Here is a 27,213-nt window from a genome sequence, read left to right as displayed (position 1 = left end):
CTCCTCCAGTTCTACCTACGAGATTTCCATGTGGTACCATGGCTCAAGCTCAGGGCCTCACACATGGCAATACTTAAACTCTAGTGGGAGAATTGTCTTTTAGACCATGATGAACTGCCTTCTTAATTTAAATACACACACACACACACACACACACACACACACACACACAGCCTCCCCCACTGTCAACATCTCCCACCAGAGTGGTGCATTTGGAACCACCAGTGAAGCTACACTGACTCACCATTATCATGTACTGTCCACAGTTTACATGAGGTCCCATTCCTGGTGTTAACAGTTTATGACTTAGGTAGATTTGAAATGGCATGTAGCCACAGTCACAGTATCATACAAAATATTTTCACATCCTTAAATGTTTTCTCTTTTAGAAAAGCTAGACAAGGACAGGAGGAGACAGCATAATGGTTATGCAAACAGACCCTCATGACTGAGGCTCCAAAGTCCCAGGGTCAATCCCCCCGCACCACCATAAGCCAGCACTGAGCAGTGCTCTGGTATTTCTCTCTGTCCGTCTCTCTCTCAAAAATAAAAATAAATAAATAAATGTAATTTTAAGAAAGAAAAGATAAACAGAGGGTGGTTGAACAGTGGTGCACATTACAGTGTGCAAGAAGCTGGGCCCCGCCTACCCCAGGGGGTTAAGTTTCACTCACAGTGACGCAGGTCTGCAGGTATCTCTCTCTCCCTGTTTGTCTCCCCCTTCCCTCTCAATTTCTCTGTGTCTATCCAAAATAAATAGCATAAATTAAAGGAGGAGTTGGACGCTAGCGCAGCAGGTTAAGCACACGTGGCGCAAAGTGCAAGGACCTGCGTAAGGATCCCGGTTCGAGCCCCCGGCTCCCCACCTGCAGGGGAGTCGCTTCACAGGTGGTGAAGCAGGTCTGCAGGTGTCTATCTTTCTCTCCCCCTCTCTGTCTTCCCCTCCTCTCTCCATTTCTCTTTGTCCTATCTGGTACATCAATAACAACAATAATAATAACCACCACAACAATAAAAACAACAAGGGCAACAAAAAGGAAAATAAGTAAATAATATAATACTAAAAAATAAATAATCACAAGATTCCTAGGGAGAACTACTTCAAAGTAGGTTTTTTGTTTGTTTGTTTTTTACCAGAGCACTTCTCAGCTCTAGTTTATAATGGAGCAGGGGATTCAGCCTGGGACTTTGGAGCCTCAGGCATGAGACAGTCTCTTTGCATAACCTATCTAACCTTGCTCTCAAATTAGTTTTCTATAGGGAGAGCTCCCTCCTACTTCCTCTTCCTCCTCCTTCTTTTCTATTTTTTTTTTTTTTTTGAGGCAGCCAGAAACTGAAAGGGTAAGGGGAGACAGAGAGGGAGAGAGAAACCTGCAGCGCTGGTTCACCACTCACAAACCATTCCCTCTGCAGGAGGGGACCAGGGACTCAAACCTGGGTCCTTATGCATTATAACATGTGTGCTCAACCAGGTGTGTCACTGCTCGGCCCCTGACTTTTCTTATTCTTGAGGCTAATTTCATAGATTTGTTACTCTGCTCTTCCTTTACTGTTGCTTCAATTTACCTTAATGTATATTTTGACTTCAACTTAATTAAATGTTTGTCAGAGACAAAAATAATCTATGACAGCTAACATATGGCTTAGCCTCTGGTGGCCCCCCACCATCTTGTATTTGTACCCTGGTATAGCTCCCTTCCGCCTTGAATGAGGGTCAGTCTGTATGAGCAATAAAACAGAGTAGAACTGATGACATGTCACCACACAGCATCCACCTTGGAGGGGTACTCTCTTTCCTTTCCACTTTCTCTTCTCTCCTTCTCTTTGCTCAGTCTGGAGAGGTCACCTCACCCTGTGATGAGGAAACTGAGGAAGCTTATGGAGAAATGGTTAAGAAGACTGACCTACTGAGGCCTTTTAACTACCATGTGAGAGTGCTTGGAAGTAAAGCTACCCTCCTCATTCAAGATTTTGTAAATGATGTACAGGGGAAATAGCACAGCCGCTTATACAATGAGCAGTCTTTTGTATTTGTTCGTTATTATTATTATTACTATTACTATTAGATAGAGGCAGAGACGAATTGAGAGTAGAGGAGGAGAAAGAGAGGGAGAAAGATACCTGCAGCACTGCTTCACCACTCATGAAGCTTTCACCCTGCAGGTGGGGATCAGGGGCTTAAACCTGCATCCTTGTACATTGTAACGTGTGTGCTTAACCAGCTGCACCATGGCATGGCTCCCTCTCATTCAAGTTTTGAGAAGGCTGCAGCCCTAGCTGAGAGATTGGCTGTAATCTCATGAGAAACCCTAAGCTAGAACTGCCCAGAGAAGTTGCTTTCAGATCCCTCTTCTCTGACACTGCAAGATGACAAATGTCCCCTGGACATGAATTTTTACACAGCAGTAAATGGTTCATACATCTTTTCTGCAGTATTTTATTTTTTATTTATTAATGAGGTGGATAGGGGGAGAGAGAGAGATATTGAGAATGAATCAGACATCACTCTGGTACATGTGCTGCCAGGGATTGAACTAAGGACCTCATGCTTGAAAGTCTAGTGCTTTATCCATTGTGCCCCCTCCTGGACCACCATACATCTTTCTCAAGAGCTTGCTTGGTACTGTCAGTCACTTTTAAGGCTGAAATCTACTCAAACTATCTGATATTTTTTTTACCCACTTTACTGGGGAGTTAATGCCTTATAATGTAGTTATTGATACAACCATCCATCTCCCCTTAAGAGGTATCGACACGTCATCTCACCCCCAGCCTAGGTCTTTCTCCCTCATCAGGCACCAGAACCCCAGAGGCCGTTCGTCTCAGTCTTCCCTCCTTTCCCAAAGTTCTTAGTTTGGGTGCAGTACATCACACCCATCTGCTCTAGCAGCCTTTCTCATGCATATTTTCCAAAACCAATAATTAAGGCCCTGAATAATCAAATACTAACCCAAGACTACTCAATTAATTACTGGGAGAAAAAGCATTAATAGATAGGACCCAGGAGTTGGGGACATAGTATAATGGTTATGCAAAACGACTGCCATGCCAACAGTTCCAGGTTTAATGCCTTTATGATGATAAGCTAGAGCTCAGCAGTGTTCTGTTGTACGCATATTCATTCGGAGCCCATCATATCTAATGAAGCATTATGTCCATGCCCACAGCTGGCCTAACACTGTTTAAAACTTAGTCTTCTCTAGGTAGTACATTATAATCCCTGTTTATGTCAGAAGATCACTCCTCAAAGGAGTAGAGAGGCAGTTCTTTGGGTGGAACATCCCATGTCTGGCACCACATAGGAAGAGCTATAGAACTCAGGAAGCTCTATACCTGTGCTCTCTCCCCCATCCCCACCCACACACATCCTCTTTTGTGAATAGGCAGCCTGAGTAATGAAATCATACACTCAGGAGGACCCAACTCCAGAAAAAAAAAAAAAAGCAAACAAACAACAAAAAAAGTTCTAATGATAAACTAAGACCAAAAAATCCTAGGTTAACTGTTCAAGCCCACTTTTTTCTGCCTTTTCTCACCCACCACCATTTGGCAGTCTTGTCCATTCATCAGCCCTTATGACAAACAGTTGGTCGAATAAAGTAATGTATATTGATTAACATGAACTAATTTTGTTATTTATAGAAAGCCTGGCAAGAAACTATTGTAAGAAAGCAGGCTGTTTGTTTGCTTGTTTGTTTTAATAAATCAACAGATGCTCAGTTTTATAATAGACATTAATTATACAAGTCATTTTGAAAATACAGATAATTGTTTTTATTAGTTGCTGCTTCTATAATCTTGCTTCATAGTTCTTTGCTACCTGTGCGATGAAGTTCATGTTCCCTAAAATAGATAACAACTTTCCAAAACATGAGACCTCAGTGTAAACTCTTTAACTGTCTCTAGTTCTTATCTCAAACGTGATCCTTCGCAAACACTAGTTTCCATACAGAACTAGTGATACGACTCTTGTACTGTTTTCCAAGAGGGAAGGCCCTTTTCGTTCCTACAAGCACTTCCAGATGTGACTCAAACATCATGTCTTTTATGAGTCTTGCACAATCTCTTCCAGGATCTATTACTTGCCTTCTACCATATCTTAGCCACATACTTACCAGACTGTATTAAAATGGAATCTTGGGTGTGCATCTCCCAAGCAAGCTAAAACTTTTCAAATTAGTCTTTACCCTATATATTTCTATATCCACAATACATAGCTCAATTAACATAAGCTCAAACAATATAAGCTCCATTAATAGATTAGTAAGCAATATTGTAGTTTCTGGAAAAAAGTCACTGCAGTTTTCAGAGTTCAAGCATCCTAAAGTATTTTCTATTATATTTATTTATATATTCATGTTTTGAATAGAGACATAGAAATTGAAAGAAGAGGAGGGGAAAGAGGGAGAAAGAAAGAGAGACATCTGCAGCACTATTCTTCTGCTTCTTCAGGCGGGGATAGGGATTTGAACCCAAGTCCTTGCACATGGTAACATGTGCATTCAGTTGAATATGCAACAGCCAGCCACCACTCTAAAATTTCAAGATACTGAAAAAATCTAAGGTCAGGTCACAAATAATGTTATGTTAATTCATTATTTTCTTAAAAAAAAAAGACAGAAATAGATATATTGCTTTATCCAGAATCATAAATAAAAAATAAATTCTCAAAAGATAGCATTCCACATGTACTGTCTTTATGTTAATTCATTCATTTGCTTTACCTGAGCACTTCTCAGCTCTGGCTGATGGTAGTGCTTTAGATTGAAGCTGGGACCTTGGAACCAAAGGCATGAAATCATTTTGCATAACCATTATGCTATCTCACTAGCCCATTAGTTCTTCGTCACTTTTGTTGCTTTTCTTTTGCCTCCTTATTGAAATTGGGCATAGTGCTAAGAAGAATTGAAATAAATTGTGAACATAGAAATCATGGGAAAAAAAAGAAAAAGAAAAAGACAGTTTGCCAACCTATCTTCAGAAGTGCTTTCAGGACAAATTTTCTCCTGTTCTTTTATTTGTTTTTATGTTTATTCTGTTTGGATTTAGTGACCTGTAAAGTGGGAAATTATCTGGCTATGTTCCTGAAATTGACTGATTTATTCTCTAAAATTAAACTGTGTACATGAGTATATTCTATAATTATGAAGACACGTACAACAAACAGAAGTATAAATATTTTAATATATGTCAGCGATGTGTTTAAAATACCACCAAATTAAATTTGCATCGAGTTTAGCAATTGGTAAGCAAAATAAACCAGAGCCTTCTAAGCCACTTCAGGGAAAAGCACATGGAGATATTTTATACAAGGAATATTTTATAAAGTTTTTATTTAACAGTCAGAAGAGAGTGCCAAGTACTCATTAGGTCCTACTACAGAGCAGACATTTTCAGCTGTTTATAGTTCTTCAGATGGAAATTACCTCAATATGTGGTGTAAATTAATGTGTGATGTTTTAATAACACCAGTGACAGTACCATGATACATACGGTGATAGCGAAAACTGTGCTTTGGAGTTGAAACTACATTGTCCACATTCCAATTCTGACAGTTACTAGCTATGGAAACCAGAGAATGTACTTAACTCTGTGATCCAAAGGAACCCATATGTGAAATAAGCATAACTCTGCCAATCTCCATGAAAATGAAATTAGGTAGCAAAGTAGTTATTAATACAGTGTCAGGCACACAGTTAACTCTTCAGTAAGGTTGCCTCTTAATAGTAACTTGTTAAATGAAAGAACATTAATAGCCTGTGTTTTCATTATAAGAAAAGAGTTACTTTAAAATGGTCTCTTGTTTCCTTCAAAGTTTCTCAGTAATGTGGACTGGCTATAAGGAAACTGAAAGATGTAACAAGGTGTTATGAACTGGCATCTTATTCTTCAACATAGGAAGATGTTAATTACACAGAAAACATACCAGACTCACTACTCAGTATCTCCTCTTTGTAATTCAGATAAACACCCAAATATTTCCAGGAAATAGTTGATCATTGTGTACAAAATTTTTTGATATGGTAATGTTAGTCATCAGAAATTTTGAACACCAAGCTTTCTTAATTAACATAACTAACGGCGTCTATGTATCATTTTCAAACTGGCATTTATACGCTAGAAAATTTATTAAACTGAAAAATTCCAGTGGTGGGCTGGGTGGTGGTGCACCTGGTTGAGTGCATATGTTACAGTGCCCAGGGACCTGGGTTCAAGCCCCCGGTCCCCACTTGCAGAGGGAAAGCTTCACGAGTGGTGAAGCAGTACTGCAGGTGTCTCTCTGTCTGTCTGTCTGTCTGTCTGTCTGTCTGTCTGTCTGTCTATCTATCTATCTATCTATCTATCTACTTCCCCCTTCCCCTCAGTTTCTGGCTGTCTCTATCCAATAAATAAATAAAGACAATAATTTTAAAAAATTCCAGTGGTCTTTCTTTCTGTGAAATGGACTAATAGTGGAGCTGCAAGCGTACTACAAAGAGATAATTTGAGAATTAATCAGAATGGAATGGGATATTCTGCATCGATTTCAATATTGGCTATATATATATTTAATTTATAAAATGGAAACACTAACAAGACCATAGGATAAGAGGGGTACAATTCCATATAGTTCCCACCAGCAGAACTCTGTATTCCATCTCCTTCTCTGATAGCTTTCCTACTCTCTAACACTCTGGGAGTATGGGCCCAGGGTCATTGTGGCACTGCATATTTTTAAAGAGTTAACATCATATCATCATTTTAGTTATACAATTACATTCAATTACTGAACAAAATTTCCCTGTTTGTATTGTATAATTTTATGTAGAATAAATTACACTGTGGAGAGCAGTCTGGAGAACTCTCAGAAAACTAGAAGTGGACCTACCCTATGACCCTGCAATTCCTCTCCTGGGGATATATCCTAAGGAACCAAACACACCCATCCAAAAAGATTTGTGTATACCTATGTTCATAGCAGCACAATTTGTAATAGCCAAAACCTGGCAGCAACCCAGGTGTCCAACAACAGATGAGTGGCTGAGTGAGTTGTGGTATATATATACATATATATATTACACAGCTATTAGAAATGAGAAATTCACCTTCTTCACCTCATCTTAGATGGAGCTTGAAGGAATCATATTAAGTGAGATGAGTCAGAAAGAGAAGGATGAAAATGGGATGATCTCACTCATAGAAGATGAGAAATAAGAACAGAAGAGAAAACACAAAGCAGAACTTGGACTGGAGCTGGTGTTTTGCACTAAAGTAAAAGACTCTGGGGTGGGGGTGGGAGGGTTCAGGTCCTAGAAGACAGAGGAGGACCTAGTAGGGTTTGAATTGCTATGTGGAAAACTGGGAAATGTTACACATGTACAAACTGTTATATTTTATTCTACTGTTGACTGTAAACTATTAGTTCCCCAATAAATAAATTTAAAAAAAGAAAAAAAATACACAAGTAAACAAACCAAAAAGAATAAATTAGGTTTATGATGATGACAAATTTTAGTTCCATACAGTGCAGCAATTGTAACAGTAGTATTAGTGTGCATTTCTGATATTTTAAATATCTGAGCAGCTTCAAGTCATAGAAGAGAAAATTTGAGTACCAAATGTGGTTAGAAATATTTGAAAGTCAGTAATATCTCTAATATTTTTTAAACACTCGACATTATTTGTATAGCAAGGGAGTTGAGCACAGCTTATCAGAAACTATCACTTTAGTAGATTTGTTTGTGAGAAAATATCTCTCCTTGTTCCTACTTGATGATTTAGAGACTAAAACTCTTCACAGCTATGGACTACTGAGTATTCAGGTTAGAGCAACTAAAACAGGTGATCCAACTTTAGTGATCATAAACATTGCCTTATCTGAAGAAACATGACAGTTAACCTCCAAAATTTTGTTTGTGTAGTGCACCTGGTTGAGCGCACATGTCACAATGTACAAGGACTCAGGTTTGAATCCCCAGCCCCCACCTACAGGGGGAAAGCTTTGCAAGTGGTGAGGCAGTGCTGCAGGTGTCTCTCTCTCTTCCTTTTCTCCCTCCCCCTTCCTCTCAATTTCTGGCTGTCTCTACCAGTAAATAAATAAAGATAATTAAACAAGAAAAGTCTTAACGGTGTGCTGTAAAACCACTGTTTCTCTCGTTTTTAGACTGTATAGTGAGTAAAATTCTCCATATAGTTTTTACAGTGTGTGAAAAACTGGCTCACACAAGTTATGGTTATGATCAAATAATGAAAGTTACCGAAAAGAGAAAATACTCTTGGGTGGGGGGGGCTCAGCTCCTGGAACGTGATGGCAGAGGAGGACGTAGTGGGGGTTGAACTGTTATGTGAAAAACTGGGAAATGGGGGGTCGGCGGTAGCGCACCAGGTTAAGCCCACGTGGCACAAAGCGCAAGGACCTGCTTAAGGATCCCGGTTGGAGCCCCCGTCTCCCCACCTGCAGGGGAGTCGCTTCACAGGCAGTGAAGCAGGTCTGCAGATGTCTATCTTTCTCTCCCCGTCTCTGTCTTCCCCTCCTCTCTCCATTTCTCTCTGTCATATCCAACAACGAACGACATCAACAACAACAATAATAACCACAACAAGGCTACATCAACAAGGGCAAAAAAGGGGTGGGGGATGGCCTCCAGGAGCAGTGGATTCATGGCGCAGGCACTGAGCCCCAGCAATAACCTTGGAGGCAAGAAAACAAACAAACAAACAAACAAACAAAACTGGGAAGTGTTACATATATACAAACTATTGTATTTTACTGTGGACTGTAACTCCCCCCCCCTTTTTTTTTTAACCAGAGCACTGCTCAGTTCTGGCTTATGGTGATACGGAGGATTGAACCTGGGACTTTGGAACCTCAAGCCTGAGAGTCTCCTTGCATAACCATTATGCTATTTACCCCCACCCGACTATAAACCCATAATCCCCCAATAAAGAAATTTTAAAAAGGAAAAAAAAGAAAACTTTGCAACTCAAGAAAAACAAATTACCCACTATCTGAACCTAAGTTACACTCTCAAGATAAAATTGTACTTTAGAGGGAACAGCCAGCAAAGCAATGCTATCATCCAAAGCCCTAAAAGCAGATGAGAGGCAAAGCCCCTTCTCATATTATTTTTAATACAATCAATAGGTTTACCTGAGTAAGTTTAGTTAGTTGCTATCTGGGAAGATATTAAGTCACTATTTCCCCGACTTTGCAATGCTATCTCAATAGTAAACATCTACAACAATTTCTTCTGGAAGTATTTCCTCATCTTACTCAATTATGTGCTACTGAAAAAGACTTCCACACCGCACTCCTAAAGTTGAATTAGGCAACCCCTTAATATGCTTCAGAATATGTTGTTTATTTAATGAGAGAGAGATCAAAACAGTGCTCAGTTCTGGTTTATGACGGTGTTAAGGACTGAACCTGGTTGACTAGAGCCTCTCTGGCATGAAAGTCTTTTGCAGAACCATTACATGCTATCTCCTGAGTGCTTTTAACTTTCCTCCTTTGACTTAATGCTTTCCTCTACCCTCTCTCCTCAACTAAACTAATAATCCCTCCCTCCTCCCCCTCAAAAAAAAAAAAAGGTGAACTGTGCACTTACTTAATAATGTAGCCTCAGTCTTGTATAGCAAAGGCCTCGGTGACTCTTTGTTGAATTAATAAAAGATGAGACCGTCTTTCAAAGTTTTGCATAATGTCTTCACTGCTTATGCAACAGATGAGGAAATTGACCACTACCCACTAGTGAGCTTTTCAGTTATCTGTCTTAGGATGCACCCTGTAAGTCAGGCATGGGGTCAAAAGTAGAGTCAGAGACTTCATAAGACACCAAAAGATAAATGAAGATCAGCCTGCTGGTATCAGAATTAATTGGGAATGTAGATTTCAAATTCTCAGTCGTCCCGAGTTCTCTCTGCCTATATAAATGCCCTTTCCTTTATTTTTTTTAATTTGTTTTTTTTTATCTTTATTTATTTATTGGATAGAAACAGCCAGAAATTGAGAGGGAAGGGGGTGACAGAGAGCGTGAGAGACAGAAAGACATCTGCAATACTGCTTTACTACTTGTGAAGCTTTACCCCTGCAGGTGGGGACCAGGGACTCAAACCTGGGTCCTTGTGCTTTGTAACATATGTGCTCAACCAGGTGCACCACCACCTGGCCCCTTACCCTTTCCTTTCTTAATAATCCAAATCAAGGATCAGTCTTCTAAGAGGCAGAGCAATGGAATTAGATCCCTACCCCAAAATTAGCATTTCACTCTTTGTTTTTACTAGTATAACTAATTTTATTTTAAAAGACTTTTTACTCTCCGTGTCTCCTTTTATTGCAGATATTTCTTAAGCCAATACCCAATGAATTCTTTTTTTTCTGGATGTAATTTGTTTAGTAGGGCTAGTCAACAGTCAGGTGAAAGTAAGGTTGGGTGTTGATTGAATCCAGTTTGTATCCAAAGCCACTGTTTGAGTGGTTATAGAAATCTTCCTAAATCATTTCAAGTTATTAAGCAGCATGTGGTACTTTTGGGACCCAGAAGGTTCAGGTTGTCCTTCAAGAAGGTTATAATTATTTTTTTAACAATAGAGAAGAAACCTATAAGGGGCTAAGGAGACATCAACTGTGGTAATTAAGCATGTTTAAAAGCTTTTTAAAAAATATCTTTTTTATAATTGTATTATTTAAACACTTTATTTTGGATAGAGACAGAGAAGTTGATGGAGATATGGAGAGGGAGAGAGGAGAGACACCTACAACACTGCTTCACTACTTATGAAGCCTATGTCTTGTAGGTGGAGGCCAGGGGCTTGAACCTGGGTCCTTGAGCAATATGATGTGTGTATCCAGGTGTACCACCACCCAGCCCCTTAAAAAAAAACTTTCTATACAAAAGTTCTTGGCTTCTTGTCTGAAGTAAAGTAGAACCCAAAGATCAGTTTCCCAAAACGTTATTGAAGCCTTGCAAATTTTCTTAAACTGTGTCTTATTATTTAGTGTTATAAAAAGGCAATTATTTAAAAAATAGATTTTATAATAAAAAAAGAATTAGTGTTGAGGAGAGTTATAACTCACTATGCCCTGCTGTTCACCCTTCCAGCATCATTAATTTAAATGTTGCCATCTTGCAAACTTATCTCTATAATGATTATAGAAAACTTTTCCTCTAGCTTTTTTTTTTTTTGCCTCCAGGGTTATTGCTGGGGCTCAGTGCCTGCACCATCCACTGCTCCTGGAGGCCATTTTCCCCCCTTTGGTTGCCTTTGTTGTTGTAGCCTTGTTGTGGTTATTATTGTTGTTGGTGGTGTCATTCGTTGTTCGATAGGACAGAGATAAATGGAGAGAGGAGAGGAAGACAGAGGAGGAGAGAAGGATAGACACCTGTAGACCTACTTCACCGCCTGTAAAGCAACTCCCCTGCAGGTGGAGAGCCGGGGCCGAACGGGGATCCTTACGCAGGTCCCTGCGCTTTGTTGGCCACGTTTGCTTAACCCTCTGTGCAACTGCTGGACCCCCTTCCTCTAGCTTCTTACAATTATATAGAGAGATGTTAAATTCAATAGGTTCAATATTTGTTAACAATACAGAATAAAAGAGAAGTAAGGCATACTTCTATTTTCTGCCAGCAAGTCTTTTAATTCCTGTACACATTCAATGTTCATGACTTAGTGATCTATTTCTTGCCTATAACTAGTTTTAGATGTGTAGTAGCTTATGGGAGAAATTCTACTGAGTGGTTTTCAATCCTTAACCGCTCTTCCTTTTTACATTAGCCCAAGCGCTGCTGCTGCTACTTCTACCACTAGGAGATGAAAGGAAGAGTAAGATGTGTTGTTAATCTTTCCAGAAGTGACAAAAAGAACCATAAGACAATATACACATGACATTTCTATCTAGAAAAGCAGTTCTATCCAGATAGAAGTTTTCAAATACTTTTCTAATAAGTAGCCTCTTTAAGGGGTTATTTAAGATAACCAATTAAATCTGTAGTCCTCTCATCACATTATACTAAATCTCAATTTTCTAAATTGTTTTCAGTCAGTGTACAAAATTTGTCTGTTACTGATATAATTAAAAGAACTTTTTCTCATATTAATTTTTGTTAAAAGTAAAACAAAGTGCATTGTATTTTAGTTTCTTGAGATTTTTTTTTCCAGATATGTTGGAATCCTAAAAGATTTTTAAGTTACCGCATGGGAAATATTTTTTGGTCTGTTTCTGGATATCCCACATAATAGTTAGTGGACATTATTTCATATTAGAAGGACAGTTCTATAAATCTGTTCAGATCTTTAAAAGAATTTAAATCTTACTGCAAATTTTTGGATTTCTTCTCAGAATCCACACTCAAAACGCTACCCTCAATAGTGCAAACTCATTCTTGTTTCAAAGTCTTAAAATGTTGGTTCAGGTCAACTTTATAGTCCTTTTTAATTGAATCGAACAAGTAAGTGGAAGCTAGGTTTAGTTTTCACTGCACCAAAGAAAAAATCACTAGGCAGTTTTCCATACTCCAATTTAATGGACTGTATGTTTTCCCTAAATGAAGGGTGAAGATGGGAAGGGTTGTAGGGGTGGGGTTGTCTTGTCGTTAAGGTATATTTCCTTTTCAGTTCATGTGTTTAGATTCTTGATATTCATGTGGGTAACATCTTTAATACTCTATTATTATTTCAACCCCTCTGTACATGATTTCTGGCTTTTGTTTTTATTGTAAGAAATTCTCCTTTTATTGCCTTCCCTGTCCATTGTATTCAGCTGGCATGTTCATTAAGTGCATCAAAAAAGTTAGGAAAACTCTTTGTATTCAAGTCCTCATGGAATTTAAAGTGCAAAGTCCACAGATTTCATGTCAAGTTTTTTTTTTTTGTCCTTCTCCCACTTGCCTTTTCCTCTCCTGTTCACAGAGATATTTTCTTCCCATTTATTCTTAGAAGGACCCTAGCTAATGGCCCTATCAAGGAATTATGCCCACTCAAGTATATGTTATGTTCTTCAGAAAGCTTGACGGGAACAACTGGAGAACTTCTAGGAATGATTCTTAGCAGTATACATCAAACTCTGTCCCACCGAGAATGATGCTCTCTGCCTAAAAAGCAAGTTTAATCTGTACATGGATAGCAATCCCTGTGTTTATATATTTTTATGTAGTGAAGTAGATACATATCTGTCTGTTGTGCTAAGTGGAATAAGCCAGGCAAAGAAATACAAATATTTCATAGTGCCTGTTGCAGTAGGAATCTAAAATGCTCAAAACCATAGAAGCAGAGAGAAGAATGTTGGTCGCTAGAAGCTGAAGGGAAGAGGAAGCAGGGAGGTATTAGTCAAAAGGAACTAGGATTCAGCTGTGTGAAATTAACAAATCCAGGAGATCTACTATACAGTTTAGTTCCTGCTTTTCACCGTACTGTGTTATATATTTAAACAGTTGCCAAGAGGATATGTCTTATCTGTTCTTATCATAAAATACTGCTCATAAAAGGATAAGAAAAAAACTTTTGTTTAGAAATGATGGATAGATACATTCATGTTACGTGATGGTGTTACAGACATGTACGTATTCCAGATTCATTAACACGCATACATTAAATAAGTATAGCTTTTTGTGTGTTATATAAGTACGTTTTCTATGGGGATTGAGGTTAATGGTTTATCGTGTTGTCTTTAAACACATAGGCACAGCCTCTCATCTCCTTTTGACTGGCATCTAGAAGACACGCCAGCATCCCAATGTCCTTTCATCCTCTCCCCCTCCTTCCTTCCCCAGAGTCCTCTGTTTAAGTGCAGTATGCCACTCTTAGTCCAAATTCCACCTTGTGTTTTCAATTACTGTTCTTTGTTCTTGAATTCCACCTATAAGTAATATCATTTGGTATTGGTCTTACTCTTTCTGGCTTGTCTCAGCATGATACCTTTGAGTTCTGGCCATGCTATTGCAAAGGATATGACCTCGTCATTTTCGACAGTAGCATAGTACTTTATTGTGCCTGTATACCACAACTTCCTTAGCCATTTGCCTGTCATTGGGCATCTGGGTTGCTTCCAAGTTTGCAATATTACAAACTGTGCTGCTATGAACACTGGTTTGCAAAGATAGGTCTTTCAGGTAGATGTTTTTGTATTCTCTGGGTAGATCCCTTGGAGAGGGATTGCTGGGTCATAAGATAAATCCATTTCTAGAGCTCTGATGAATTTCCAAACTGTTTTCCATAGTAGTCAGAGCAACTTTCACTCCCATCAGCAATGTGAAAGAGTTCCTTTCCCCCCCCACAAACTCTCCAACAATTGATATTTCTGTCTTTCCTAATGTGTGACATTCTCACAGGCGTAAAGTGATATCTCATTTTTATTTGCATTTTCCTCACCATCGGTGAACAAAGTACTATTTTGGAAAAAGTAAAAAGGATATTACTTAAGAAAAAGGGAGGAGCTCATATGTTGGCACATTTATCTGAGGTTTTATTTTTTCCCCTCTGTGTTGCTTAGAAGTACACAATTCCCGGGAGTTGGGTGGTAGCGCAGCAGGTTAAGCGCAGGTGGCGCAAAGCACAAGGACCGGCATAAGGATCCCAGTTCAAGTCCCTGGCTCCCCACCTTCAGGGGAGTCCCTTCACAAGTGGTAAAGCAGGTCTGCAGGTGTCTATCTTTCTCTCCCCCTCTCTGTCTATCCTTCCTCTCTCCATTTCTCTCTGTCCTATCCAACAACAACTACAACAAGGACAACAAAAGGGAATAAATAAATAGATATTTTAAAAATTATTAAAAAAAGAAGTACACAATTTCTGTCTTGTCTCTATGTGTCATATATGAAATAAAAAGTTTTAAAAAGTACTGTATTCCAAAGAGTAATGTAAAAGAAATTACCATGTTACCAATAGTTGCTTGATACAGAAGGAGAGAGCTAGGCTACTTAGGGAAAATGGGAGAAAGTCTTGCCTTAATCCCAGTTTAGAAAAAGAATAGCTCCCAAACCCTTTTACACTAATCTTAATATACATCCTAGGTTTGCAATTCCTCTGCACCCCTTGGTTGGCTAGACTAGAGGTTGTCTATATCACTGTATTTGAACTTTGTGCGGTGCTAATAATTGATGAGACCCTGATTTGGGTGTATCTGGCTTCATAGTCACAACTGGACCTGATGAGTGCTAGGTGTTTGACGCTTAATCCTAAATTACAGATAAATGTATCAGGAGAGATTTAGACCTCCCTATCACTATGAGTCTGAAGCACAGGACCTACTTCTTGTCACAGACTCATTCACCAAAAAAGTCTTCTTACATAGTAGCTACAGAACAGTCATCACATACATTTTCAGGCCAATTATTCAGTTGAGATCTGTCAGAGAGCTCACATAGACCCAGAAGGTCTTCTTCGATGTATAATTGAGAGATTCATTCCTGATAATGCCATTTCAAAATGGCACAAGTCAACTGTGGAGAACTCCAAGGGCTCCAGAACTTACCAAGGTCACTTGAGGGAATCCTGAGTGAACTAGAACCCTTGGTCCCATTAAGAAATAATTTTCAATTTTAGCTGTATATTTGGAAGCACTCGGGAGTTTTTAACAAATACTGATGCTGGGGTCCTTCCCACCTTCACAAGATTTGCATTTAACTGAGGTGTGTCTACTCCGTAAATAGAATGTACATCCTCTTGGTCTGGTAATAATCCATTTTGGCAGCATATCTGAATTATCTGGGGGAACTATTAAAATTTCTCATGTCCAGGCTTACCCCAATCAATTTAACGAGAATTTCTGTGGGTGGGACCTGGCGTCAGTGCTTTTTTAAGTTCTCCAACAAATATTTAACTATGGCTGAGAAAGAAAAATCTAGAAGGAAAACTCCTTCTGTGTACCTGAAAGTCAGCTTATTGCATTTTCTCCATTCACTTGGGTCTCCAACTGTGTTCAAACTATAGGCTGAAAAGTTGTAACGCAGCTAAGTCACATGACAAAATACATGATCAGTCCAGATGTTCGGCATTGGTATAGGAATTAAAGTGGTGGCTGGGGGAATGGCTCAACTGGCAGAGCATCAGATTTTTTTGCCTGAGGTTCTAGGTTCAACCTCCATCACCAAATGTAACTGGAGTTCTGCTCTAACTTGTCTCTTTTCTTGTTCTTTTCTCTTTTTCTCTACCATATAAGAAACTCTCTCTTATATGTAATAAATAAAAATAAAACAGTTTAAAAGAGAAATTAAAGTGATAACTCAGATGAGGACTTAAAAAAATAAATAAGAATGCACCAGTAGGACCAGGTAGTAGCGCACCTGGTTAAATGTACACATTACAGTGAAAGCTTCACGAGTAAGATGCAGTGCTGCAGGTGTTTTTCTTTCTCTCTCATTTATTTTTCCCTTCTTCATTCCCCTCTGTCTCTGTACAGAATAAATAAATAAAACAAGGAATGTACCTATGGCTATGAATTAGCCTATTGGCCTTTGTTCTAAGCATTTGTGTTAACCAAAAAATAAGGAAGTTATCTATAATACCAGAGTTTTCAAAGATTTTTTTAACATTTGCAAATCTGTGCCCCCTCACCCCAGCAATTTATCTATCTCCTATAAGTTAAAACCTTGATAGCTTATTTGATAAGCTTGCTTGATAGCAAGCAGGTCCACAGGATTTCTGTTCATCAGTAATTCTAGGTTTGGGTTCTACTCAAAGATGTCCTCATCATTGTATCCGTGTTTTTGTTTGTTTTTTAAAAATGAACTGTCCTGATTTCTTTAGTTTGGTGATGTGGACTATGTTTCGTTTATGTGGATTATTTTCCTTTTCTGTAATTTGCTAAGTTTGAAGTATGCACAAATTTACCATCTCCATTTTAGAGGACATCTGTATATTTGCTAGCTACTAGGAGAGGTTATTGTTGTGGGATATAATCCAAAGAATTGTTGACAATTGAGTCACTGAAGATTCTGTGGCCAAAGTCAAATCCAACACTGTTTATTTGCTTTCTGCCAATTGTTAGGCCATATCCCGTCACAGTCTAACAATCCAAAAGAGAATATTGCTAAATCATTGGCCAATTTTCAGAATGGCTAACCCTTTTCTAGCTACGGAATTTACAATGCTTAATTGTTAGCAAGTGAGGCATACTGTTTTAGTGGTTTGTGACAATTCAGGATTTCTCTTTGGGAGAATCTTGGAAGAAAAGGAATGAATGATATTGACCATCATTGGGAAGAATGTTTGGTAATTGGATGCCAAAAGCAAGAAAATCAGGCTGATGGATGGCGTTCTGTGTTCCCCATCTGCCTCTCAGAGGTTTTATCACTTGTCCAGTACACTGCTGCTGTCTCTCACTTGGCACTTCAGTTCATAGCTTGAACAACAGTGTTATTTCTGTCAGTGTGGAGTGATCGCCTCTGTCTGCTTGACAGAAAAAGTGGTTCAACAATGTTCTAACTCTACCCTCTGGCCTTGTCCCCCTGGGACAATTCTCACAACAGTAGAGGGAGCGTTGACCATCCATTGCTAGTGTTAGAAATCTTCTTCTGCAAAGAAAGTGAACATTGATTTCATCTTTGGCGGGCCATCTTGGACTTGTGTTCCATTAATGTTCGTTCAGATTAGGTGTTCATTTTATTGCTTAGAAATCTACTCTCAGATTTCCAGAGAGAACAAGGTGAGAAAAGAGACTTATCAGTTTCTGGAGAAGAACAGCTTGCAGTTCTGGGGCCAGACTCCAGTACTAGCTCTCCCCCCCTCAAGAGTCAGAAACATGGTAGTGTTTTAGCCTCCCATGGATCCCCTGAAGTCACATGACTAGGTTTTGTGCATGAGTTCACTGATATAAGTCTTTCTTTTTAAAATATTTTCTATTTACTTATTACTAGATAGAGACAAAGAGAAATTGAGAGGGGGTGGGGGGCTAAGGAGGGGAAGAGAGAGAAGCATCTACAGCCCTGCTTCACCACTTGTGAAGTTTTCCCCCTGCAGGTGGGGACAGGGCCCTGAACCAGGGTCCTTGCGCACTGTAATGTATGCACTTAAAGAGATGTGAAACCACCTGGCCCCTCAAGTATTATTTCTGTTTCATTCCTTGGAGCACATTTTCTGTTCGCCCTAATCTAAATTTAAAATATGTGGACTGAGAAGTTTGCTGAGTGGTAGAGTACAGGACTTACACACATGAGTCTGCATGTTGGATATCCTTAGCACTATATGCTAGAGCTGAGCAGTACTTTGACCTATTTGACCTGTCTTTCATAAATGTAAAAATATGTGAATCTTTTTTTGAAAATACATGTATTATTTTGAAAAGAACATATATAACTATATAATATACATATATGTATTTCACTTCACCATACTGTACTCTAGTTAGGGTAAAATTCAAGTTAGAGCCTCATAATTCAGTGTACCTTAGTTTAATTCCCTAAAGATGGGGCCCAGCCACCATTGCTATTTCCCTACCACCTCCATTCTCTTCTTCCAACCCCTCCATTTACCTCCCTCAGTTCAGCATCTTCCTGAAGTAGAATTGTACACCCAGATTTCTCACATCTCCTACCGAATAGAATCCACTGTCTTGACAGTATCTTGTGTACTACATTCCTATAGTGGGGCTATGCTTCTGCTGGCAAGGTAAGGAGTTGCTCAAGACCCATTGGCATCTTTGGGTCACTTTCCTTTCACTTAAAGCAAAGTCATGAGAATGGTCTAGAGATTTTTCTTAAGGTAGCCCAAAGAAATTATGCTTTACATCTAACTTTTTAAAAAAGTATATTTAAAATTATTTGTTTATTTTGGATAGAAAGGGAAATGGGATATATATATACATACATACATACACACACACACACACACACACACATATATATATATATATATATATATATATATATATATATATATATATAGAGAGAGAGAGAGAGAGAGAGAGAGAGAGATGTAGACTTGCTTCATCATGAAACTTCTCCCTGCAGGTGGTGACCAGGGGGTGAGGGGGATAAACCCAGGTCCTTGTGCACTGTAATGTGTGTGCGCTCAACCAGGTGCACCACCACCCAAAATTGTATCATCTAAGACACTTAAATATAAATCAACTTAAAAGACTTCCAAAGAAAGGTGGCTAACAACCTGTTAGCCCAATAAGGTATCAGAACACTGAAAATGACATTCAAGGAGCAGGGCAGTGGCGCACTTAGTTGAGTGCACATGTCAACAACGTACAAGGACCCTGGTTCAAACTCACAGTGCTCACCTGCAGGGGATGCTTCTTGAGTAGTGAAGCAGTGCAGGTGTATCTCTTTCTCTCTTCCTTCCTATATCCTCTTCTCTCTCAATTTCTCTCTGTCTCTATCTAATGAACAATCAAATAAAAGAAAATAACAAATAAACCCGAGTCAAACTTAGAAAATAAAGGAAATGGCAGTCAACATTGGGTTCTTTATCACTTTTTGGACAACTACCTTTTACTTCATGTTAATGAAAATTGGAAGGAAAGAGAATTCATTCCGTTCAAGACAAAGGAGTGACTTCAAGTTTTGTGATTTTAATTTCCTCAACGTCTTTGACTTTTTAAACAAATTTTGAATTTGTTTAAAATTTTGAATTACTTAAATACATTATGTTCAACTATACATGTGTCAAGTTTGTATGTTTTATGTGTGAGGCATTCACTCTTAAAATTAGTAAGATTACCCCTCTAAGTAATGGGAAATAACTACCGTGATTCTCTTCTAATAAATTATTCTCTATATATTTTTTAACACAGTGTTGCCTTCTGTACTTTAGGATTATCTGTTTAAAAAATCAGAAACAACAGCAACTTAGCCTCTTTTGAGATTTACTCCTTCTTCATTAGGGTAACAGTACAACAATGTAGGGTATACTTATAGACCATAGGGAATAGTTTTTCTTTCTAATAGAATTGACCATATTGAAGAACAGTATACTATGTGCATGCAGTCAGTGAAAATGAGTATTATTTACATGGTATATATTGTGTCATTAACTATGTTAATATTGTGACATTCTAACTTATGATAGGACTTTTTCTTCCTTCACACTAGTCCTTCTTTCTTGTTTACTGAAGAACTAATATTAGATACTAGTGTTAATAGTAATATTAGAGGCTGGTGTTGGATTACTCAAAATCAGCCCTAAATTGTGTTTTAAACTCTAAAAATAAGTGTGGTACTGCATTTATATCTACAAATACCTAAGTGTCATGCAGTTCCATATGTGAATGCATTTCAGTTGTAGAAATTTTTTTATCCCAAATAAATATTCACATTATTCATTTTCACTTGATTCTATAGCTAAGTTTTTCACATTTATGTTATTTGAGAGAGATTCAAAAGGGATGAGTTGGCATATAGTAAAATCCTGCAGTGTTTAGGCTTGAGACTTCTGTTACTACCATTTGAAATTATTTCTGATAGATCATCTTGTCATTAAGATAATCACTTACATGTCATTCATTGTGTGTGATAACTGAGTAGTACTTAGGCTGGTTTTGAATATTTAATAATGTGAGAAGTAGGTGCCTTGAGATCATCTACACATATATCACATTTTAAGGTTGGAAGAAAATGGTAATTAGAAAAACTAAGAAATTGTTCTAAGTCATTCACTGACAGGGGTTGAGCCTATGTGTCAGTTCCTACCTGGACTAGATCTTCTGCGTCAGGTTTCATGAATCTAAATAAACTTCCAATAAATTGATTTTAAAGCAAGTTCTGTAACATACATAGAACTAGTCAGCTACAAAACTGTTCTCCAAAAAGTTACTTGAACTAACATAATCTTCTTAATAATAGTGATAATAAAAGTGTAAATGTTAATCATCCATTTAAATGGTCTTGATGTCCTACATAAATCATAGTTAAAAAGGATTCCTCACTTTAATGTTGGAAATGTAATTACCTCACTTTTTATTTATTGGTTTATTAGCTAGAACCTAAAGACCATTTATTAAACAAGCAACAGAACCTAAGAATTTATACCAAACTTGGCACCGTACTGGACAAATGTTTATACCATCATCCCCATACATTCATTTTCAGTGTACTCTAGTGCCCAGAGTCTTATAAACTGACATAATAATAACATTATTCAAGTGTTAATAGTAGAGACAAAATTTATTTTCACTTATAGTTTTAGAATTCTTAATGTATATATTTTAACCTACCAAATTTAGTACTGTATATTAATTGGTTATTAATCATAACTGCTAAATGATAAACCCAGTCCTGCTATTTAGAAAAGAATAGCTGTTTTGGAGGTAAAATATAGAGTTTGTTAATTTAAAATCATAGCTTTAGTATGTCTTTCAAATCACTTTTGTTTCTTTCCTTACATTTACATTTTTCTTAAGAATGTTTATGGCATAGAATATTTAGACTTTTTGATTTAATTTTCTTCCAAGGCAATTAAATAATCTACTGCAAAGTCATTATGATATGAATAGATGGACACACCATAGCTTACCTTCTATTTTATAACTTTACACAATTGCACAAGTGCTATGTTAAAGTGTCTATAGGATTTACTAGACAAGAAGACTCATTTCTGTGTGAATAACATCATTTACATTCTGCTTAATTTATGAAAATTTTGAACCTAGGGCATAAAATAAAATTTCAGATTGCTTGGTTTATCAACTCCAGCTACAACAGGAATTTATATTTTTTAGTAACAGAGCTCAGTGATCCCAACTTAGAGAAGAGGATATTTAATAATACTAATAAAAGAAAACTAAAAAAAAAAAAAAACACGCCACTTGAAAGCTGATCCTTTCACAGATTAAGATCTAAAGCAATGCTATAAATAAAAGGCATGACTTACTGTAGTTATTCTTCATCTCTTGGGTCCCTTTGACTTTGCCTCGTTTATCAATCCTCAGATACCACTGTGTTCGACAGAAGAGTCTTCTCACTCTTATATCCCCTCCTTCCATGTAATCATAACTTCTTGTATGTCGCTCTGGGCTGGAACAGTTCACGTTTGTAGCCATTTGCTCTGGAGTCATGTCATTGCAAGCTAAAGATATAGTGCCCACTAGACAGATAATGTGAAAGAATGATCTGTAGAGCAAAGTTGGCAGGATCCATGTCAGTATCCATTTGCGCATTATAGTGTAGTGCTCCAGGTGTTCATGAATAACATAATGAAAATTGAATCTTGAATTGATTGCTGCTTCTAGGTCATTGACCTCTTCCTCTCTGTAAATCGTAGCTTGGCTTCAGGAAAAATGGTTGCACTTTCCAAAATATTGGCCTTATCCTTTTAGTTGCTGATAACCACACAGGCCTCCTTTTAAAAAATAGCTTGTTATATCCTTATTTTTAAAGATCAGGTTGTAATACACTCAGTTGCTATGGCGTTGTTTGCTACTTGACTTCTGTTTGCAATAAAAGATTAATAATAGGGAGAAGGAGAGAAGAAAAATGAGAATTGCACTAATGGTTAAGCAGTTTATTGTCATTTATACTGTAAAGGCACATTTAAAACAGCGTTCACAGAGGATATCGACGTCTTTACCACTCTGGCTAGATTTAATTTATGCATTCATAGAGACAAATTAGAATACGATTTGCTATTCACCCCAGTTGCTATTTGGTAAGAGACATCCTACAGTTAGAGCTATAGATTTAAAATAAGCTCTAAACTTACCATTAACCAAGTACAAATGTTCTCCCTAGATTACTTCATAATGTGCCTTTATGTTTGTAAAATCATAATGTTTTCTACTGAGCTACCCACACTGCTTAAGTTAAAATGTCAGGATTGTTCTGGAGAGCCTCAGCCTTATCTTTACATAAGTTCCACAGCATAATTACTATAGATAATTACAGGATTCAAAAACCTGGCAATGTTAAGCTTCAGTGCTCAAACCAGAGAAAGAGATAAACTGCTAGAAAACTTTTAGCATTATTTTTAAAAGACAAATAACAGTAACTTACTTGTTCTGTTGATAACAGCTGGATACACAAGAATTCCATGTCTGTTGTCTGCCTTGTGCAACTTGAGCCTCTCTACTGTAGCTACAAACTATTTCTCAGCTGAGAAATTCTCCAGCAGAATCATAATTGTTTCCATAAATCAACAGGCAAGAGGATTTTTCTCTCTGTGTAAGCGCGTGTGTTCTTGTGTATATGTGTGTGTGAGTGTGTGTGTCTGTGTCTATCTGTCTGTGTGTGTATGTGGAGCCTTTTATTCAGGGCTTTTTGATAAATACCTTTGCTGACCTCATTGGAAGCAATTAAAACTTAACCAGTAAGCTGTTAGTTGAATACAACAGCGAGAGTAAAAGGAGACTTGTATAGTATTCATTCACTGGTCATGAGAGGGAGCTATGTACATGGTTTATGATTAAAAATACAAGTGGGCATCTACTTTATGAAAACAGATCTCTCTGATTTTGCAGCAACTGTAGAAGAGGAAAGGGAATGTAAAAAAAAAAAAACCCATCCTCACAGCATAGCTGTTGTATATGCATCAAGAAATATTCCTTTGAATCTAAATATGAAAGGGATTTTAATAGTTAGGAAATCTTTTTCATAGCTTTATGAGGCAGACACTTTTAGTAGTGCTCCTTGAGCCCAGAATTTTATAGTTAAGACTACAAATGTATACTGACATACAACTTAGTGTCTGAATTAACAGCTGGATTAACAGTATGTCTTTTCATAGATTCAAAGTTCACTGTTGCATGTGAGTATATCTTTTGTGTGCTATAACTCTAGACTGAAAATGACACAGTCCAGGTTCTTATTTGAGTTGGTCCACTGAGCAAAAGTCACTAAGCCTCAGATGCTAAGTTTGTACAATTAATATATTAGTCTAAATGACCTTATGAACCTTGATATATATATTTTATAATTTCTGTATTGGGGGATTAATGTTTTACATTCCACAGTAAATACAATAGTTTGTACATGCATAACATTTCTCGGTTTTCTGTGACCTGCAACATACAAGCTACTAACATAAGAGTGATAGATTTAAAATTTATCCTTCTTAAAATTAAAAAAAACACAAAATGTTTTGTAGTGATTTTCAGTATTTGACTCTTGCTTCCATATGAACATACTCATAATAAAGAAATGCTAATTTAGGAGTGGGATTATGGGATTGTCAATGTGAATAAGAGAAAGTTATTCTACTTTCCAACATGAGTCGTTCTCCCCTTTATTTCCTGACCTAGCTTAGATGTATTCTAATGGTTTGTTAAATACTTCATCAAATAATACCCTTTTTAATCTAAATGACTATTTGGAAGTATATATTGAAATTTTCAATTCTCTTTCCATTGACACACACACACACACACACACACACACACACGTTTCTAGAATTATTACACTACTTTACCACCAGGTGGTGCATGTAGACCAAATAGGGGGAAAAATGGATTACAGTTTGAGCTTTCCTTTTGTATCTGTTTTTGTATCAGTCCCCAGAAACTCAGTTACTTTAAACTTTCTAAATTTACAGAAACACTCATCTATAATTGCATTTGTTAAAAGCTAAGTAGCTGCAAAATATTAGATCATGTATTTCTCTAAAAAGAGGAAGAGAAAAAAATTAAAAAGAAGGGAGGAGTATGAAACTACTGTGTTCTGATTCATATTCCATTAGCTTTGTAGGCAACAATAATGATCAGGGTGAGAACTTCTAAAATCGAAATATTTCTTCAAAAGAAACCAACTGTTAACAGCCAGTTCACATGTGAAGGTGTTACTATTAAACCTATTTATTTCACGCTGACCCTACAGATCTTAATTAAGTAGTCGGCCGCTTAGAATTCAAAATGTGCTGAGGCACAGACTTAAGTAAAAGAAATGCATAGTTTAATCACTGACTGTTGTATGCTTTACATTGGGTTGTTCTAGCTCTCCCCCTGCCAAGAAAATTGGTTCAGTCCTGCTAGTTTCGCGGCCCTATTGTCCCAGCCCCAAGGAACCCCGAGAGAGTTCCAGAGTTCCAGAGTTGGAGAGTGTTTGGCGCCGCTGCGGGGGAAGGAGGCAGGAGAGTTTTGTTTGTCTTAGTTTATAAATCGTTGTTCCTGAATAAAGAAATACAGCTTCCCGGCCCAGCCGTATGTCTCTGGTCATCTCTGTTACCCACCCGTGAAGCTAGCCCGGCCAGCTGGAGCCTCCGAATTTTAACAACAACTGACTTTTAAAGATCACCTGTTTCTAAAGTCTACTAGATAAGACTAACTGAAGATTAGGAGACAAAAGGAAGTATAAGATTGCGATACTTAGAAGTCATTATGCTATTTGATTTGAAAATATGATCTCAGTTTCTTCTTCTTCTAGCGTTTGCCCTTCTTCTGTAGCCAGTTAACAGCATCAGGTTGAGCCTGATGTAAAGTTTCGAGACCTCCTTTGAATCTGGAGAGGTGGCAGTCGTTGACTATGTGGGTCATAGTCTGTCTGTAGCCGCAGGGGCAGTTCGGGTCGTCTCTGGCTCCCCAGCGGTGGAACATAGCGGCGCACCGGCCATGGCCTGTTCGATAGCGATTGAGGAGGGCCCAATCATAACGTGCTAGGTCAGAGCCGGGTTGACGCTTGCAGGGGTCTGTGATGAGGTGTTTGTTCTTTACCTCAGCTGACTGCCAACTCTGTTTCCAAGAGTCTGGAACAGAGAAGTTCAGTGTAGGCGTAGGGGACCAGACTGGATGATGAGACGTCAAGCGTTGGACAGGGTGGGCGAAGATATCTGCGTATATTGGCAGGTGCGGTCAAGCGTAGATGTGGGAGATGAACTTAGATGATGCCGCATCCCGATGAATATCTGGCGGGGCGATGTTGCTAAGAACTGGCAGCCATGGAACCGGGGTGGAACAGATGGTTCCAGAAATTATCCTCATGGAGGAATATAATTTGGAATCGACCAAGTGGACATGGGGGCTATGGAACCATCCTGGGGCACAGTATTCTGCAGTGGAATAGCAGAATGCCAGAGATGATGATCGTAGTGTGGAAGCACTCGCGCCCCATGAGGAGCTGGCCAGTCTTGAATGATGTTATTCCTCGCACCCACCTTTGCTGCAGTTTTTATGAGATGTTCGTGAAATGACAGGGTGCGATCGAGAGTAACGCCAAGATAGACTGGCTGGGCTTCATGCCGGATTCTCGTATCATCAAGCTGCACATTAAGCTCACTCGAGGTCGAGGCATGGTGTAGATGGAAAACAGATGATACCGTTTATGCAGTGTTAGGGATTAGTCGCCATTTTTTACAGTAATCAGATATCAGAGACATGTCTTTCGTGTTTCCTCGAGGATGTCGAACTTGGATGCCTGAGTTGCACAGCAGATGTCATCAGCGTAGATGAACTTCCTTGAAGAAGTTTCTGGGAGGTCATTGATGTAAATATTAAATAGCGTAGGAGCCAGAACAGAGCCCTGGGGGAGGCCACTTGAGACAAGTCTCCATCTGCTAGACTTGTCACCCAGATGCACCCGGAATCTTCTGTTTTGGAGAAGAAACGATATAGTGTTGGCCCCCCATGGAGGCAGGCATCTTGAGATCTTGACTAGGAGACCACGATGCCAGACCGTGTCATAGGCTGCTGTGAGATCAACAAAGACAGCATCCGTCTTTAAATTCTTCTGGAATCCATTTTCAATGTAAGTTGAGAGGGCCAGGGCTTGTTCTCAGGTAGATCTTCCTGGGCGGAAACCAGCTTGGGCGGGTGATAGGAATTTCTCTGTAAGAGGAGAAATTCGTGACAGAAGCAGCCTCTCAAGGAGTTTGTAACACACGGAGAGGAGAGAATTTGGTCTATAGCTGGCGGCCAGTGTTGGGTCTTTCTTTGGTTTCAAAACTGCTATTATCTTTGCACGACGCCAAATTTTGGGCATAGATTCAGATTCCGAGATGTGGGACAGGAATGTAGTGAGCCACTTCTTTGCCACGGGGCCCAAGTTAAGAATGAGTTCTGGGGTGATGTTATCATAGCCAGCAGCAAGTTCCCAGTTTAACCCTCTTCAAAGCGTCTTCCAGTTCAGACAGTGTAAAGGGAGAGAGTTTTGGAGATGACCTCAGTAATATTGGCGAATGGATTCATCTCAGCTAGGGTATTTTATTTAAAATGTCTGGTTGTTAAAAAAAAAAAAGTTTGATTATCCGTTGCCTTTGTGAAAAATAATTAATTCCATCACAGCTTCAGGTAGTAAAGAACCTCAAATCTGCCTCACCTATGCCTTCTTTAAATTTAAACATCAAGTGAGATTCTCCATAAAGAGTAATGTGATACAT

General features: G+C 38.4%; 2 protein-coding genes across 5 annotated transcripts in view; one reads left to right on the top strand and one right to left on the bottom strand.

The window, feature by feature from the left end:
- The window catches only part of FGF7 (fibroblast growth factor 7), a 69,646-nt gene extending 46,390 nt beyond the window's left edge, over nt 1–23,256 (bottom strand). Inside the window, exons 1-2 of the mRNA XM_007517332.3 lie at nt 22,905–23,256; nt 21,787–22,342 (exon numbers count right to left, since the gene is read on the bottom strand). Coding sequence (XP_007517394.1) covers nt 21,787–22,072 — 286 coding nt within the window. The 5' untranslated portion in view covers nt 22,073–22,342; nt 22,905–23,256. The remainder of the gene's footprint in view (nt 1–21,786; nt 22,343–22,904) is intronic.
- The window catches only part of FAM227B (family with sequence similarity 227 member B), a 182,315-nt gene that overhangs the window by 84,719 nt on the left and 70,383 nt on the right, over nt 1–27,213 (top strand). The gene's annotated exons all lie outside the window — the stretch shown is intronic.

Source organism: Erinaceus europaeus, chromosome 16, assembly GCF_950295315.1.
Source record: "Erinaceus europaeus chromosome 16, mEriEur2.1, whole genome shotgun sequence".
NCBI lineage: Eukaryota > Metazoa > Chordata > Mammalia > Eulipotyphla > Erinaceidae > Erinaceus > Erinaceus europaeus.
The sequence above is the reverse complement of the archived record's forward strand: the minus strand, read 5'-3'. Positions and strand labels throughout refer to the sequence as shown.